Source organism: Rhipicephalus microplus, chromosome 10 (assembly GCF_043290135.1).
Source record: "Rhipicephalus microplus isolate Deutch F79 chromosome 10, USDA_Rmic, whole genome shotgun sequence".
NCBI lineage: Eukaryota > Metazoa > Arthropoda > Arachnida > Ixodida > Ixodidae > Rhipicephalus > Rhipicephalus microplus.
The window spans coordinates 52,726,532-52,744,482 of record NC_134709.1 but is presented as its reverse complement, the minus strand read 5'-3'; the positions used below and the strand labels follow the sequence as shown (position 1 = coordinate 52,744,482).

Here is a 17,951-nt window from a genome sequence, read left to right as displayed (position 1 = left end):
CAGTTTCCCTATATCTATTTAAAAATAATAATCATTTAGTGCTCTGCTAGATATGACACAGCCAGCGGTTTACCTTGTGTGGGCATATATAGTGGGCGTTGCTGCCGACGTTTCGGATTCTCGAGCGCTCTTCTCCGAACTCGGGTCGTTTTCTTTTTTTTTTTTTCTCCTTTCCTCGCCTGCTCTTCGACCTTATGCGCATTGCATTTGCATGTCAAAGTCCTGCAAGGCAACCGTATACTTTGACGTCCGAATTCTTTCGGGGTGAACTTTTAAATGTGTCGGCGTAGGATCTGGAAGAAGTCCTCCGCACGCATATCGTCTGAGCGTGACCCCGAGAGTTTGCTTACAGGCCCAGATTATACAGATCCTATGCGCTCCGTTCACCTTCTTCTCTGTGTGTCTGTGGCTTTTTTTTATTTTTTTTTTCTTTGACTGCTTTCCGAGTGCGGTTTTTCGTGTATGGGATTAGCTCGGCTCGACTACGATGCGGCTTCAATTTAGCGGCATAAGTGGATCAAGGGTGTGCTTTTATACTGCGCGGCGGATAGCACTGCTGGCGTGCCTTCTTTTGTTTATTATTGCTGTCTACCGATACAAACGCCGTTCTTTCGCATGCTTCCTTTTTTTTTCCTGCATCGCCTCCTCCGTAACTTAGTTTATCATCCCCCCCTCCCCCCCTTCCCGTGCCCAATATGTTATGTTCAGCGTGGGCGTCTCGGTTTAACTGCACTTTGTGTGTGGGTGTGAATTCGCGCGACTGCGAAATCCCTCCGGAAAAGCGAGGGACGCTCTGACAGCTGCATGGCGTAGCACCTAGCTCTCTATTACTTTTCTTTCCTTCATAATTAAGTCTCGGAATAGTTTAATCAAACTTTACTAAACCGACCGTTTGCCGGTTTTTTCTCGGGAAACGTGGGCAAACGCGTTGACCGACCTTACGGGTCGATAATAATGCATCTTGAACTTCGTGCTTGTGTTCCAATGTTCTTCTTTTTTACTTACTCTTTTCGTAATGTTTGTTCACCTCTATGGTTTGCCCAGAATCTTGTTTTACTTTACTAGTGTGTTGATCACGGCGGAATACCATCCGTAACTTCTCAGATTATCAGTTGTGTATTGAAACCTATAGGGTTTGTAGTACCAGACGATACATTTCCATACTGCTGACCCGCAGGCCGCGGGATCGAATCCCGGCCGCATTTTTGGAGGAAGCGAATATGTTGGTAACCCGTGTACAAAAAGATATAATAATAATAATAATAATAATAATAATAATAATAATAATAATAATAATAATAATAATAGTCCTGACTACGCCCACTGCAAGACAAAGGCATCTCCCATGTTCCACCAGTCAACTCTGTCCTGTGCTTGCTGCTGCCAATTTATACCGTTACACGTTAATTAAACAGCCTCAGGTAGTCAAAATTACCGCAGCCCTATACCACGGCGTCTCTTATAATTGTGTGAATATGAGACGTTAAATCCAAGCAATTATTGTAGTTTCGGTTTGCCATCTGATTGCTGGGGATGCGGTAGTAATATACACGCATGCGGCGTCTTTACTACTGCATGGAGTTATCTTCCGTTCTCCAAGCTTGCCTAATTAAACTTCTGTCGTTGCATCCGTTACTTTTTTTTTTTTAAATTCCCGCACGTTTGACGTTAATTCCCACGATTATTTCTCTCTGGAGTTGCATCGTAATGCACGCGAATGTTCCGCGAAAGTCCACGTTCCCTTGGGAACACTTTTGGTTCAGGTGGGACACAAAACCCCTTTCCGTCCGCATCCAAGTCTCGCATTGTCGGCGCCTTTTGAGATGACGTCATCCCCCGCCCCTCTTTTTTTTTTTTTTTTGTCTCTGTGGACGTGCGTTTATTTTCTGCGCCGACAAGCTAGCGGGAAAGAGAGAGAGAGAGAATACCCATTCGACCTTTCTTCTGCTTGTTTCCTCTTAACAGTCGCGGCGCCGACCTCCCTTGCCCTCCAGCCGAGCTCACGCGAGCCGCTCGTGACGTAACGCCACACCTCGCACTCCCATTGGCTGCTCGGAAAAACGCCTGATTTTACGTCATGACCCGTTTCCAGTGTTCTTTTTTCCTTCTCTTTGTAGCCTAGCGGGGCGGCGCTGTTGGGCCACGTCGTTCTATAGTTTTTTTTGTTTCTTCCTTTCCGTATTTTTTTTACGAGTGCCGTATACCGCTTTGCACGTGCAGCCGGTATTTTGTTGCCTCTTTCCTGCGTGCACCGGCGCGATCGTTTTGTTCTACGTGGCGTAACCTTCGCGTTTCACGCATGCGCAGCGTAAAAATAAAAATAAAAGAATCATTGACTGCGTGCCCTCATAACCTCCGCAGTGCACTTTCATTTTCGTTCAGGAGGCAATTGGACGCCTGTCGCGCCGTACGATATACGGCATCGTACGATGCTCCACATATCGTACGATTCAGCGCCGCGTTGCACACCTGCTCGCTTCGAAAGTTTTTTGTTTATCGTTCTTGCTTTCGGTGCTCACGTATACCTACGTACGAGCTTAATTGTGGCAGTGCGCATGCGTACTACGTTGCAGTGCGCGCCATTTGCAGACGGACTTGGCTAGTGCGCACGCGCGTCCGGTTAATTTAATTGTCGTCTGCATGCGCACTTCTGGCACGATCCAATAGGATTGCTAGCGCTTTCTCATTGTTGCTGGCGTAAACGCGAAATGCGTTAACGCCTCGAGCAAAACTGGTGCGTCTTATGAATCGCGCGGTCTTGAGGGAGCCTGCATTTTGAATCCAACGCATCTAATGTGAACACCCCCATTAGTGGAGAATGCTTGTCCTACTTCACGAGGAAAGTGACAATGATGACGTCTATCATACTGCCGCTCAACTTATTTTTAATTATGTATTTATAAGCTTTTATGAGGTTTTGAGCACTAAGATCTTCACGTATACCTTAGATATGTAGAACCATATGTACGTGACCCTCACAGTTTGCAAGGAAGCTGCACGCTTTGAGCTTGGTTCCGTAATAAAAAAAGCAAACTTGCATATTAAATACTTTATGAGCTGAAGCTGCCGTTGTCTCTTGTGGTATAACTTAGTATGAAGCTAGCACATGTTGAGGAACGCGCTTTTTTTGTTCTACCAGAGCAGTTGCAAACCTTTGCCAATAAGCATGCGACCTACGTGTTCATACCTTGCACCAGCTGTTCTCCAACTCTTATTATATTAGGTGGACAATGAGCAATGTACATGAACAAATTATGTTATGCAGATCAACATTTGTTCCGACATTTACGTACAGATGCATAAGGAATTCCAGATATTCTAGCTGGCACTTGCTCAAGTATTCATTGTTGCAGTCGTGAATGCAATTAAGAACTGAGTGCTGCAGTGAATTCGTATAACATGAAATTATGTTGGCGCTGTTGCGTAAAAACATCCCATACACTTTCAGGTAAAGATCTAGAAGTTATGAGACTATGTATGTTTATTAGAGACGTTAATAGTTAGTCCTGTTGTTGTTTGTTGCCTCAAGATCGCAGCTGTGTACCATGTGCATCTTACGTGAGGGTGTTCAAAGGCGACAGGTGTGACACCTTCGAAACAATGTACCACTCTTTCAGCCATAGACAATCAACTGCGGTCCTGCGTATTATGTACTTCAGTGCAGCGCATGCAAAGCTGATGAGTAGTTCATGGATGGCTCTTTTAAAGTGTATTTTTCAAAGAACAGCCATGCAAAATATAGAATTGTGTTAGTGTCTTATAAACAGCGATAACCTTTATGCATCGTTCATTTTACACGGAGGTGCTTAATGTTTCAAAATAATTGCGGCTGTATGCTGGGTGGATTCAGAAGGGGGGGGGGGGGGCTTGCCTCAGCAACCCCCCCCCCCCCATCACTTTAGTTGTTGTAGTCCACCTCCTATCACAAATTTAGACAAATAAGTAAAACCACTGGGAGCACACATTAACAGTGTTTATGCTATGAAGGGGTTTTTCTGCTAGTAAAAACAAAGTCATGACCACGACCCCTTTCCAATGTTACTGCAGGTGACACCCCCCCCCCTTTCCCCTGTAAAGTAAGTGGCTAGATCCGCCCCTGGCTGTATGTCTGCTAAATGAGATCTACAGATAACGAAGGTTGATTGGCGATGCAATTTGTGCGATAGCAGTTCACAGCTCTTTCATTTGGGGAGCAGCACGCAGCATCTGTAGCAGTGCATGCATTTACTAAGGCACATCACACTAGATGTGTTTGTTGGTGTGTCACAAGAGCTGTTCGTTGTTGTTAACTCGTCAAAGTCAAAATGGTGGAACTACTATGCCCTTATGATTGCCTTACAATATGTGTCGTCATCGGTGATCCTGTTACTTTACCTGTGTCTGGGACCTGTTTGCAAGACTGTACCAGAGTTATTTTCGCACATCACTCGCGAGATGTGATAGCCTCATTTGAAGCAAACATTAGCGGGCTACATTGACGTCAAGACTTGGCACGGTTCCTGGAAAGGCACATCAACAGTCTTGATGGCCTGTCTTAATGCCGCGTTTTAATTCCAGCATCATTCGTCTCAGTTTAATTTAGCCACAATATTTGGCCAAACTACATATTGTGACACTTACTTTCAACAGTTTGTTTATTGCTCCAAATAAACTTGGCTTACAGTGCAACACTAGCTGTAAACCAAGCTCCCGATGAATCCCAAACAACTGGCCCGATTTTGTGTCTTAATTGCTTCAAATATTCAGTGTAATTAATGTGCCTCTACCTCTAGGGCACAGTAAAATAATGCAAGCTGTAGTAGTTTAGTTTGTGTTGCAATACACTGTGGCATTAATATATCGGGATCAATTTTATGTCATGCAATACATTTAGCTGAATTTATTGATAAGTAAGGCACCACTATTGATAATATTGCCGTTTTAGGCATCATACATCGGGCTTTCACTCTGACATAAATTATCCTGTGCCGTTGCTGTCCCTTCAAAGCTATGCCGCCCGAAAGGCTGCTAACTGTCATTGTCATCAATGGCACAACATTGTTAATGATGCCACACATTACATGGCTGAATGCAGAAACACGTGAGGCTTCTTTGTAGCATTGCTGTAAAAGAGACAGGTTCATGATAACGGTATTGTTTAATTTTTATGATATTATGTCGGGAATAGCACGACATCGGTTGGGATAGAATGCGCATCGCTTTTTTTCAGTGGCATGATATGGTGCTGCCTTGTTGTAAACAAGACAGGAAATCGGCAATGGATGTAACGTAGCCAATGAAGTAATCGCAACAAAAAAGAGGCCACACATATTTCTGGATAGAATGCCTCAAGTACAGGAAATGTTTGGGGCTTCATTAGCTTTGAAAGCCATAACAAGTTATAAACGCCAGTCGTCGGAATGTCGATAAACGGCTTATCGCACTTCTTAATTGTCTCGTTGCAGAGAAGCGAACGTGTTCGGAGATGGAGTTTGCATGTGCAAATGGCCACTGCATACCAAGCCGGTGGCAGTGTGACAACGAGCCTGACTGCGACGACCGCTCGGACGAGGACTTGGCTATCTGCAGTGAGTGGACGAGGCCTCCCTGTGCTCTTTCCTTAACACTGAGCTGGTGTTTAATTACCTGTTTTGTTAGTTTCTTCATGTTCATGCTGCAGTACTTGAGGGGCAACGACGTTGGCTGTTCCAACGCGTAAGCTTAATTCGTAACCGTAGCAGCTGGGTTTCAATTTAAATGCAAAGATACTTGTAAATATACGCTCAAACCTCATTATAAAAAAAGTTGCATCTTACAAGAATATACGTTCACTATATATCCAAAAATTTGTTGCAGGTTATTTCTAACACTATCTATTGTGAGACTGTTTTTTTATTTCTTTATAACCAATCTTTCGTTATATTCATGTTTGATTAAATCAACGTTTGAGTGTAGTTCTAAAAAGTGAAAATATATTATTGAAAATTGTGAAAATTTAGGGTTAAGTAATTTAAGCAATGCTCATATATACTTCTGCTTCCAGCATCGTAACTTTGTGTCAAATAAGTGTAACTTTGGGGTCTAACACTTGCCTCAGACCTTGTCCTTGCCAGCGAGATTTCGCTACAGCGTGGTTATTTTGGGCAGTTGCTCATAGCAGCTGTTAAAAATTTTTTTTCAATGCCTCGTTTCAGTTTGCGAGTGCTGCATAGGTACTCTCGGCAACAACTTTGGCATTTAGTACCACCTCTGTACTTAGAGATGCTGCGCTTCTGTCTGCTGTGCCCACAAAACCAAGAACATTGTTTCTGAGAAGTGCCGATATTGAAACGTTTTTTTCGTTAACCCACATTTCTCGCTGATTATTTTTTCCAAAGAAGCTGTCTCGTCACGTCCCTACTAAATACAGCAATGGCGTAGTGAGGCTCGTTAAACTGTCATCGATGCCAGCTGTACCTCTGAAAGTTATTTTCCTTGTGCTCGTGCCATCTGGGAAACTTGAGAATGATGAATTAGGCTAAATGATTTGGTCTCAGTTTAACAATAATTTGCCAAAGAAAGCTAGCACGAGGTTGCCGTTGCAACAAAGCTAAACCTGCCTTGCATTCCTTTTCCTGGTCGATTTTAACCTGGCACAGTTTCATTAACAGCAATTTTTTTCACTCGCAGCTTTCGTCACAGGCGTGCGCTTAAACAAGTGACATTTGCCCATTTGTCATGCAATAAAGGTGCTGTAGGTTGCTGCGACTGTGTAAACTGTGCGTGTTATGTTGCCTACGATCCAATTGTAGGTCACATGCACGTATAGAACGCATGTTGATTCCTAACACTCCCTGTTCGAACATTACTTACATGGCTTAATTATCAATCCGAGTACCTGTGTCAACTTATGAAATGTAACACAACATGCATCAAGGTAGAGGTCGTATCAATCATGAATAATACAAACTAATTTGGTTATGGAAGTTAGCCCATAGGTTGAAGAGGAAGAGCGTAGCAATATTTAACTGCAGCTTTAGTCTGTATGTCATGAAAAGAGTGCAGCAAAGTATCAGAACTAAATTATTGAAACTCTCAGGAGGTACAGTTCAGACATGTTTTCTAACCATTCCTGTTTGATTCTTGCTTGCTGTCATTATCATTGGCATACTTCATGAAAAAAATCACTTACTATTCATCTTCTTTATTTATTGTACAATTAAGGGCTTTTTTAGAAATCATTACTCAAGAAGGAGGAGGGGTTAAGAAATAGTGTAGAAGACATGTCATAACACAAATGAGTATACTTAGCTAAACAGCCAAACAATGCAGAACAAGGTGATTTAGTTACTATAAGTTCTTTAGTGGCAGTAGGTAGGAAATGTAAGGAAAACAAATTGGGAAGGATAAAAATGGCACACAACAATAAACTTATCGCCATTTTTACAGGCAATGAGATACGAAGCATGGACAATGAGGTACAAATTTACAGTTCTTTTTTTAAAGCAACACAGTATACATGTTAGTAAGAGATAAAAATTGCAGGATTTCGTTGAGAAACTAGTTACTAAGGATCAAACAAGTCTACTAAAGCCAAATTTTTTGTATCTTTCGCTTGCCTTGGACATCGTCACAAACCAGCTTGCCTTACCGTCCACTTCGTTAAGTTAATCATATTTGCCTGTTGCTTCTGAACAAACATTTCCACTTTCATGTGCAAACGCGTGTTACCTGCGGCAGCAACGTCCTGCGGCTTGTGAGTCGTTAACCATTGAGGCGTGCCTAAATGCAGCGTTCCATTTCCTCGGGCGTCACGCTCGATCGCCACTGAGCACCGCCTGTGGTACGTGTGCCACAAACGCCACTTTGTATCACCAAACGCCCGCCGAAAGAGGCCTCTTGAATCATTCGCAGCGTATGTATGATGTGGGCATTGCCACCGCTGGTTCTGCCGAATGTGTACCACCCCGTCGTATTTGGCGGCAGAGGTGTCTCATCTAGACGGCTTAGACGGGTTCGACGTGAAGCACGGGCGCCCACTTGTGGCGTTCCAAATAAAAATAAAGGAGCCTCGTCTGGCTGTAGACCTGTAATTTTTTCTGCCACCAAACCCTTCTTTCAGGCAGTAAAAACAAGACAGCAAAGGGTACGATAAATGCGTAGTTTCCAGAGGTGTGCCTAGGGCTGCACGTGCTGTACGTGCATTTTATCCACCACGTTACGACTCTTGGGGCTACTTTTCCTGGAAGCAATTAGCTTCCTCTAGATCTGTTGCCGACAGAGAGGGAGAAAAAAGCAAATAGCTAGGAAACGAGAGGGGCGTGGGGAGAGGCTTTTGCCAGATGTAGACATGTACATGCGAGACTGGAAGAAGCCCTGCCGTCGTTAGGCATTCCTGTTTTCCTTGGTCTCCCCCCCTACACCTCTTCGCGTTGCGTGCGCACCCTGTCATTAAGACGAGGCAGGGGTTGTCTTGGCTCGAAACTCCAGACACCCATGGGGTCGTTAACATTGTGTTTATTTTACTTATAGTTATGTATTATAACGTGCGAGAGACCTGTTTATAATGAAGCCTGTTATTAAGGCGAGGATGTGCCTATACCTGTATCAGTGGAAGACAGTTGCCACTCCAGAATTGCATGGTGTTGTGCTTATGTTGCAGCAGTAGTCTTCATTCACTCGGGCTACTCTGCCTTAAATGCATGCAGGTACTGTCTAGTGGCTGATGCAACGCGTGACACTGAAGTTGTATCGTGAGGCAGTTCCCCAGCTCAGTGTGGTAGTGAGAGGGCTTTTGCAGTAACTTTTATGAGCTCTGCAGTGAAGGCATGCTTGCTTGGTTTACAACAAACATTACTGCCAGCATTATCCTACCCCCCTTACGTTATCAGCATTCTTTATCGCAATAAGTTGCAGCTGCAGGTGATGACCAATGTCTTGTTCCTTTCCAAGCCAATTAATTAAGCAGTTACTTCAAGACTATGTCGGCAGATCTTTTTTTCTCGTTACTGACACACCAGAGTTCATTTCGGAAGGAGGGCATTCTGTGGACAGCAGTATTGATAAGTCTTTCATTAGAAAGCTCATGACTTCATTTTGCAGTGTTTTGTGCTAGAAAGGTGAGGCTCGTACAGACAATAAAACTACAGTGTAGAAGTCTATCTGCGCAATATGAATTGTGCTAAAAGACAGACAACACCTTGTGAGCATGGCATGCTTTACTTTACACACACACACACGAGACAAAAACTTTCAGCTTAATGAAAAAGCTGAAAAAGTTGAGGCCCACTTACCAAAAGGTGATACACAAAATGATACGTAAACACCGAAAGAGACAAGCGCAGCAATGAAAATTATAGAGCAAATGGGAAAACGTAAAAGAGGCCTCGCAGTGAGCGTAGTCAGGCGGATGATAATGATGGAAATAGGTAATATATTCTCATTAAAAGCAAATAAGGTCAGGAGGCCATAAGTCGGGTAGTTAACTGGTAAAGCATTTGAGTTGCAGCATAGGTGCCAAGAAATCGTTAGGGTAGCTGAGGACAGCAAGGATTAAATGTTTTGATGAAATTAGGATATCTGTAGGCATAAAATCGAGTTTATTCATGCAAGATGGAGGTGATTGGAGACTTCGGTTATTCACCCAGCATATTTCGTTCCAAAAATATGGTCGTTATCGCTGTTGCGAAAGTTAGTGCACCATTCTCTGAAATGCAACGTTGACACCTAGCTACAGTTTTCGCGAAGCCGAGTAAGTTCTACTGGGGTTTAGCAGCCGAATGCTAAGAGCTCTCCTCCAGCATTATAACACTTCGAGAAGCCTCCTAATCTGTCTCTGTAAATTCGAGGCAATGAGTTTTTTGGCAAGCTTATGACGTTTTCTTAGCCTTGCCTGCATTCACGGTCACGATGTACGTCATGACCTGTAGACTATATAGTGTACAGAGAATACTTAATGTATTCTGCTCGTCACTACAGAGTCAGTAAGAGTCATTCTGCTCGTTACTACAGTTCACTTGTATCCAAGAATGTGATGGGTCAATTATTCAGCCACTGGCTTTGCAGTCCTTGTCAACTGGGATCGTTTTTGTGGCCTTCCCATTCACTAGGTCAAATCACATTCTATTTCCCACAAAAATGTGCAACACCAGGTAAAAAATTCTATTAACATTGCATCTGATTGTCTGCGTCGGCAATTTGGAGGCCTATATAGATATATAAAAATAATAGCAAATCCTAACCAAGCACTCTACCGAAAGCGACCTTTCCCTGCAGACTGACATGATGAGATTGAATGTCCAGGACTTTTACAAATGTAAAGGGCATATGAAATGCATCGTATATCATCAAAATGCACTGGTTCAATCGTAGGCTTGGTTCGGCTAATTGGAATACTTTTCCAAACTACTAGCTGAATGCCTGCATGTTGCATTAGACATTAAAGCACTGTCATGTTATGCCATATGCGACCTACACAGGATCTCACTTGGGATTCTGTCAGAATAGCATGGGTGAATGAAACCTCATGCACTTAATTGCAAAAGTTTATTATTCCTGTTTAGTTGGGTTGCTTCGTAATGCATTGCAGAATTATTGCTTTAAGCTGCATGCAACATACAGGCATGCGAAGCTGCATATGAAGGCGTGTGGCATCTTGCCTAACAATCATTGGTGTATGTGCAGTATTGTTATGTATGGCATTGCATTATCGCAACCTGTCAGTTGTGTAAAAGTATTATGAAAAAGATTTCAAAGGAAACGTTTGCTTGTCGCATAGTTTTTTCAAAAAGCAAGAGAACGGAAAACCCGTGTTATTGTTTTGACTGAGTGGCAGCTCTAGGCAAATTCTTGAACTATCACTGAATTGCTATGTTGTGCAGAACATACTTTCACTGTACGCTTCATTACCCTCTGCATGACAACCATTTCGTGGAGGACTCTTAAGATATGTGGCTTACATGACTACCACCTCCTTTAACGTGTCATACAGAAAACTTGAATCTAGAATTCTTTTACTATCTGGAGGGTTGTACAGAAGCTTCATTCATAAATGCTGCATGAAAGTTAAGGCACCCCGCCGCGGTGGTCTAGTGGCTAAGGTACTCGGCTACTGACCCGCAGGGCGTGGATTCGAATCCCGGCTGTGTCGGCTGCATTTCCGATGGAGGCGGAAATGTTGTGGGCCCGTGTGCTCAGATTTGGGTGCACGTTAAAAAACCCCAGGTGGTCTAAATTTCCGGAGCCCTCCACTACGGCGTCTCTCATAATCATATAGTAGTTTTGGGACGTAAAACCCCACATATCATCATAATCATGAAAGTTAAGGCCTTTGATTCTGCTGAAGGGATTGTTTAGTTGTGTGCCGCACAATTTTTTTTTATAAAACTAGTTTATGAAGTTTCTCCAGCACCATGTTCACATGCTTTGTGTGATGCAGAGCTTCTTTTCGTAGCATTTCCAATGTTTGTTAGTTCAAATGTTTGTAAGGCTACAACTGAAATATGAATGAATGTTAGTAGATATGGCTGTTCGACCTTGGGTATGTCTGAGTTCGTTAGATGAGGAACCTGAACATACAGCATAAACCACAAGTGATAAGCTACTTGCTTTCAAGCAAACTTCAAAATAAATGCATAACTCGACCATTTATTATTTTTGCGGTGAGAGCACCTAGTTTGCGCGCCTCTAGAAGTGGTACACTTCAATTGCTGCCACTGACCTGCAAGGCAGCACAGATTTGGCTGCCCTTTTGTGGCCCCAGTAGATCGATGATCCACAAACGCCAAGAAGTTGAGAAGCAAACTAAAGCTCCAAGATTGCTACGCAAATATTTTAACCTACTCTTATCTTGACCTGGCCTGTGAAATAGGCTGATGTAAAACGTTCAAATAAACAATGAAATCATGCACGCACAGGCTGCAATGCGTAGTTCTGCAGCATTCAAGCAGCCTACTACATTCCATCTTTCATGAATGTGCATTGTCTCGCGTGGGCAGAGGTCACAGTTGTCGTGCATCAAGCAAGCAGAGAAGCCAAACAGCTGCCACTTTCTGCGTAGCGAGAGAGACGCACAGCAGTAATCCAATTTGAAACCGTTGCTAAGCTAGGCCTCAAAGAGGGCTTGTCCAAATAGACTTAATTACGTCTTGCTAGTGGCGAGCTCTGCGAATCGTGTGACGCTTAAAATGAAGTTAGCTTGGCAGCTGATGTTCAAAATCTGATTAGTCTTTTCTCTGAGCTACAGTTTAAGATGAGCAATGTTTTAGCCCATTTTCGGCGATCGTTGAGCGTACTTTTTGATGTTCACGGTGCTTGCTCTTGGATAGTTTATCTACTCATCTAAGCAGAAGTACTTACACAAGTCTAGAACTCTATTAGAAAGCAGATCCTATTCACTACCTATAATGTAATGCAAGGTTGAGGACTAGGGACCTAAGTTACATTTGAAACTTTCCAGTGTACTTGCCAAATTCGAATAACGAATAAATTAATTTTTGTGAAGCCTCGGCATGATATACTAAGGTGTATGTTTACCTATCAATTACTATATAACGTCGCATAAAATGGTATCTTAGAGCCAGGTGACCTTATCACTTAGAGCCAGGTGACTTGTGAAGATCATCACATGCATCTGCATTCTGCATAGGTTGTGATAATATGTATCATCACTGAACTAAGAAAAGTGAATCTATTCATATCATAAGTTATAAATCTAATAATAATGAATCACCTATCTTTAATAATTTCCCTATCTTTATCATTTTTGTAGTGTAAGTAGGCCCAGTAGCAAAGCTTTTAAAGCACATTTAACATTTGGAAGGGGCTTGTTCGCCTGCATCCTTTGAGTGGAGCTTTGAGTGTAGCTAAATACATGAAATGTATTTCATGAACTTTTGTATGTGCATATATACGTACATTTCTCCAGTCAATCTGAACTAAATTGTCTGAACCTTATTTTACTGTAGACATCGTTAGAAAACAATGCTTAAACGATATCCTTTCTTTTTTTTTTCTTGCAGAGAATAAGACCTGCTCGCCAGACCAGTTCGCTTGCAAGTCGCATGAAGGCGTCTGCATTCCGATCACATGGCGGTGCGACGGTCAGGAGGACTGCATTGATGGTTCCGACGAGAAAGACCACTGCTGTAAGTATAACTAAGTACTAATGAGTTACTTTCTGTCCTGCCTAAAGTGCATAAGTAAAGTATGGGTAAGCATCTAGTGCTATAACCGTATGAGTTTTTATACTTATGACTCATGTAGATTAGAGTTGTGCACTTAGCTATGTATCATTCACTTTTGTTCAAGATTCTACTACCATTTTTTGTGAGTTTTTTTTATAGCCATGTATAATTACTGAACGTTGTTTTGTTGCCATGTTTACTGGAATTTATATTGTATGTTTGCGTTGTTTCTATTTCTATCAAAATTACTCGCCACTTTGGGTGCCCTTTTGTTGTACGTACTTAGCATATATACTCCTGACAAGAGGTCCCCTTTCGGCCTTGTGCTATGGGACCTCCTTCTGTGTACTAACCCCAATGCATTTATATATTTTGCAACAAATAAAGATTTTTTGATTGATTGATATCTCAATTGCTGCACATACCCAAATTACTGGGCACGGCCAAAGTACTGCGCACGGCCAAATGTCTCTACATACCTAAAGTTCTCTACATATCTGAAGTGTATACAAGTGGTTCCCAGAAATCGCTGACTGAATACAGTGCCCTAGCAGATTGTCGTGAACTTATCTGTAGTGCTTTTCTGGCCATCGCGGACCGTGGTAGATGAATTTTTTTCTAGTGTTTCTTGTTCGGCTTACGATACGCCCATCATGCTTAATAGCCGCAAATAACATCATCAGTGGCATCCAAATATTTTGTTTAAAGCTTCAAATACTGAGTTATGTCGTTTCTTCAACGCAGCTGCGGTGACATGCACACAAGAGGAATTCTCGTGCAACAACGGCAAGTGCATCACTCAGCGCTGGAAATGTGACCAGGATGATGATTGCGGTGACGGCAGCGACGAGAAAGGATGTCGTGAGTGTCTCTTACTTTTCCGTTCAACTGTTTTCTTCTTCCTTTCAGAAAACTTACGAGCTTCAATACGTCGCTTTGCTTTGTGGAAATTCACTCATTACAGCCCTGATTTCATGACTGTAACGTGTTTTGTATGTGAGAAAGAGGGAGTCAATCTCTTGGGTTGCAAAGAGATTTAACTGGAACATTCTCTTCAGGCAAAGATAACATTTTTCATTCGGTCATCCGGTCATCTTGCACAAGCTGCTGCTTCGGTGATTAAGGAACAATATGTAATGTAGCAAAGAAATGACAACACTAGCACATCCTCAACCAAACATGTGAAAATGCTGTCGTAGCAGGTGGTGAGACAGTAACAGAATGTGGTAGTTAAAGAACCCAGGAAGAAATGTTTCATCTGCAGTGAATGTTAGTCTGATTATTATTAAATAATGTGACTTAATGTAGTGACTAAGGATTGCCTTACAGCTATTACAGTAGAGTAGCTGTATAATAATACATTATCAAATACAAAGCTAGATATTTTAGTATTACAGGATTCAACTGTACTACAAATGCATGACCAGATTGCAATACTTCTAGGCCGGGCATTGCACCTAAAGATACTATACATGCTACTTATTTTACCAGTCTCTCAAATGCCTTTGCATCCGCAGATGTTGGTAACTTGAACAGATTTTGATTACCAGCACATGCGCCTTATAGTCAAGACCACTGAAAAAAAATTTTACTGATAAAAACTGCAGGTTTTAAGGTCATTTACATATTGTTCAGGAAGGGAACATAACCTAGTTAACTGCGTCCCACATGCAGTTTGTGCAAGCAAAATTTCGACCTTGCAAATTTTTCGAATTCCTGGTTGTTTTTTGCATTGTGTGCTATCTCTCGGCTTATCAGTCAAAGCACGACAAACCCACATAGATGGAAATGGCTATCAAGCAAATTGTGACTGATTGTCGTTTTGACTTCAAACATTACAAGGCTGCTCTAGCTCGAAAGAAAAAAACAGCACAGTGGTATGCTTTATGTAGCAGATATTACCAAAGAGGTTGAGAGAAACTAAAATAAACAATATATATGTGTGCGTGGGTGTGTCCGTGCACGCGTGCGTGCATGTGTAGCATAACATTTCTGCCTTGATGTGAGTGGGCTTGCCATCAGAAAACCTAGTTTTCTTGACTTTCTTTTCATATTTGCTATAACTTTGTAGACCATTTATCTGTGTTCCTTCGTAACAGATCACCTATCCCTTCAGTGTCATTGCTAATGCTTATTTACTCACTCACTGAAACGTGATTTCTTACTGAGGCAATTGAGAAATTTTCATAGTAACTGCTTTGCTTTCCATACTTCAATTTCTTGTCTCTGTGCTCTCAGATTTCAATAGCACCCACACTCTTGCCACTTTCCCAGCGAACGTGACATGCTCGAGTGCCGAGTTCATGTGCTCCAACGGACGCTGCATTCCGGACCGGTGGAGGTGTGACCGCGACGTCGATTGCCTCGACGGGTCTGATGAACGCAACTGTCCGACGGACCGGCCCAGCACGTGCAAGGAGCGAGAGTTCCAGTGCGCCAACGGCGTCGACTGCGTGCATGCTTCGTGGCAGTGCGACGGCGACCCCGACTGTCCCGACGAGTCTGATGAGGCCAACTGCACCAACACCTGCCGGCCGGACCAGTTCCAGTGTGCCAACATGCACTGCATCCCAGGACAGCTGGAGTGCAATGGGCAAGCCGAGTGTCACGACGGCTCGGACGAGGACCACTGCAACACCACCAAGCCGTGCGACCCGCACACAGAGTTTGACTGCGGAGGCAACCACTGCATCCCCAAGGCACTCGTGTGCGATGGCAAGAACGACTGCGGTGCGTATGAGGACGAGCCCAAGGGCAGGTGCCACGAGAACGAGTGCGCCAAGGACAACGGCGGATGCTCGGACATTTGTCGCGATGACCCGGTCGGGTTCCACTGCGAGTGTAAGCCAGGATTCAGGCTCACGGAGGACGGCAAGACATGCGACGATGTCGATGAGTGTGCTACTCCGGGATCGTGCTCGCAGACCTGTATCAACACCAAGGGCGGGTTCAAGTGCGAGTGCATTGAGGGTTACATGCTAGAGCCAAGGGATCACCACCGATGCAAGGCCAAAGGTCAGTGAATGCATAGTATCGCTAGTGTAGAGTGCGATATAGTGAGTTTATTGCATGGTACTCTTTCTTCTGTTCATCATACACTGTACTTGTAGTCAAAGAAAGAGTGTTTCAGTAAAATGACTGCGTTGATGAAGCTTAATTGTGCATAAGTGCACACTGTATCAAAGTTGCAAGAAGTGGGCAATTTCCACTAGATGGTGTGGTGTTGCTGGCTCTAAATGCACTTTTGCTAGTCGATTACAGATGCACGTGACACAAATGACAGACACTGCTAGTGTATTATCAGCTGTGCAGTATATGCTGCATGCTTTCACTGAGTTGAGCTTTTGTTGCTAGTTTGTATCTTTCAAAAATTATGAGGTATGATTATCGTAGTATAACATTTTGATTTGTGACTATCTTCACAGACAAGTTGTAGTAGACATCTTCATATCGAACTTTGAGTCCAAATATATTGGGCTGGATGAAGAAGGGAAAAACGCACCTCAAGTGCTCCAGGTTTTCCTTCTCTGTCCAACAGCATTCATTTGCATTCAGTTTTATATTGAAACGTATTACCAGCTTTCTGATGTAGCTATCCTTCTATGTTGTAGGCATTTAGAACAGAAGCTTGAGTGAGTTGGTATGGGTTCATCTTGGCTGAACACCATACACGAGACGAGGACAGAAGAAAAGAACACAGACAAGCGCATTGGCCAAAGCGGAAGATGCATCAACGTTCGCCTGCGAGAGCACGGACGCTCATTATCAGAGTCAGAACCGTTCTCCCTCGCCGTTCATTGTTGCGAATGTGCCTGCGTACCCTTATTCAACGATACAATTATACTGTCATGTAAAAGAAATCAACTTGCAAGAGAAGTGATTGAAGCCTTTCGCATCCGAAGAAAAAACGATGTGTGTCAGCGTGCCGTCAATTGTGCTCAGCGACGCATAATTCAGCTATCTGTCTGGTACCTGCAGAAGATGATACCAATGTTATAATTTTTTCCCATTGCTTGCGACGCGTTTGGTTTATTTTGCCGTTTAGTGTTTTATGAATTTCCTGTTAAGTGACCACCTATATATCATCTGTTTCTTTCCCAAATAAATGTTAGTTTCGAGTCGGCACTTGTCTGTGTTCTTTTCTTCCGTCCTCGTCCCGTGTGTGCTGTTCAGCCAAGATGTAGGCTTTTAGGCTGTTTCAATGCTTATTACAAGGTCGAAATAATGAGTAACAAGTGAAATAAGCGAAGCTCCAGATTTCAACCATTCTTGTGTCCCTTCGGTTCCAGAGGGTGTGCCCTACCTGCTTTTTGCTAACCGAAACGACATTCGCAAGATCAACCTGGAGACCGGTGAATACGTCGAGGTGGTCTCCAAGTTGAGGAGCACCATTGCCACCGACTACATCTACCGCACTGGAACGGTCATCTGGTCCGACACCGTTGATGAAGTCATTAGCAGGTGTGCACTATTTGTCTTCGTTAGTCTGCATTGTCTCCATCGCTTGAAGGCTATCATTGCTTTTAAAACACATAAACTAGCAAGGTGATTGCCCGGCGGAATTGTCACACATGCTGTGAGCTTGTGTTATACTGCTGCCTTTAAGACTCTTGTTAACCAAGATTTCTTTGTCATCTTGGAAAGCTTTGCATAGCTTTAGCCTTCTGACAGAGCTCTCATGAAAACTCTAAAAAGAAGTGAGTTTTTTTTCCAGTAACTACGTTGCACATTTGCTAGCGGTTGCACATTTGCTAGCGCTTGCACATTGGCACATTCGCTACAAGGGGACAATCGTGATAGAGTGGTTTA

General features: G+C 43.1%; 1 protein-coding gene across 2 annotated transcripts in view; it reads left to right on the top strand.

Moving 5' to 3' along the window:
- LOC119181006 (low-density lipoprotein receptor-related protein 8-like) overlaps window positions 1-17,951 on the top strand; it is a 59,789-nt gene that overhangs the window by 30,738 nt on the left and 11,100 nt on the right. For both annotated transcript variants that reach the window (XM_075875657.1, XM_075875656.1), the window contains exons 3-7: window positions 5,445-5,567; window positions 12,978-13,103; window positions 13,887-14,003; window positions 15,417-16,157; window positions 17,432-17,603. In XM_075875657.1, coding sequence (XP_075731772.1) covers window positions 5,445-5,567; window positions 12,978-13,103; window positions 13,887-14,003; window positions 15,417-16,157; window positions 17,432-17,603 — 1,279 coding nt within the window. The remainder of the gene's footprint in view (window positions 1-5,444; window positions 5,568-12,977; window positions 13,104-13,886; window positions 14,004-15,416; window positions 16,158-17,431; window positions 17,604-17,951) is intronic.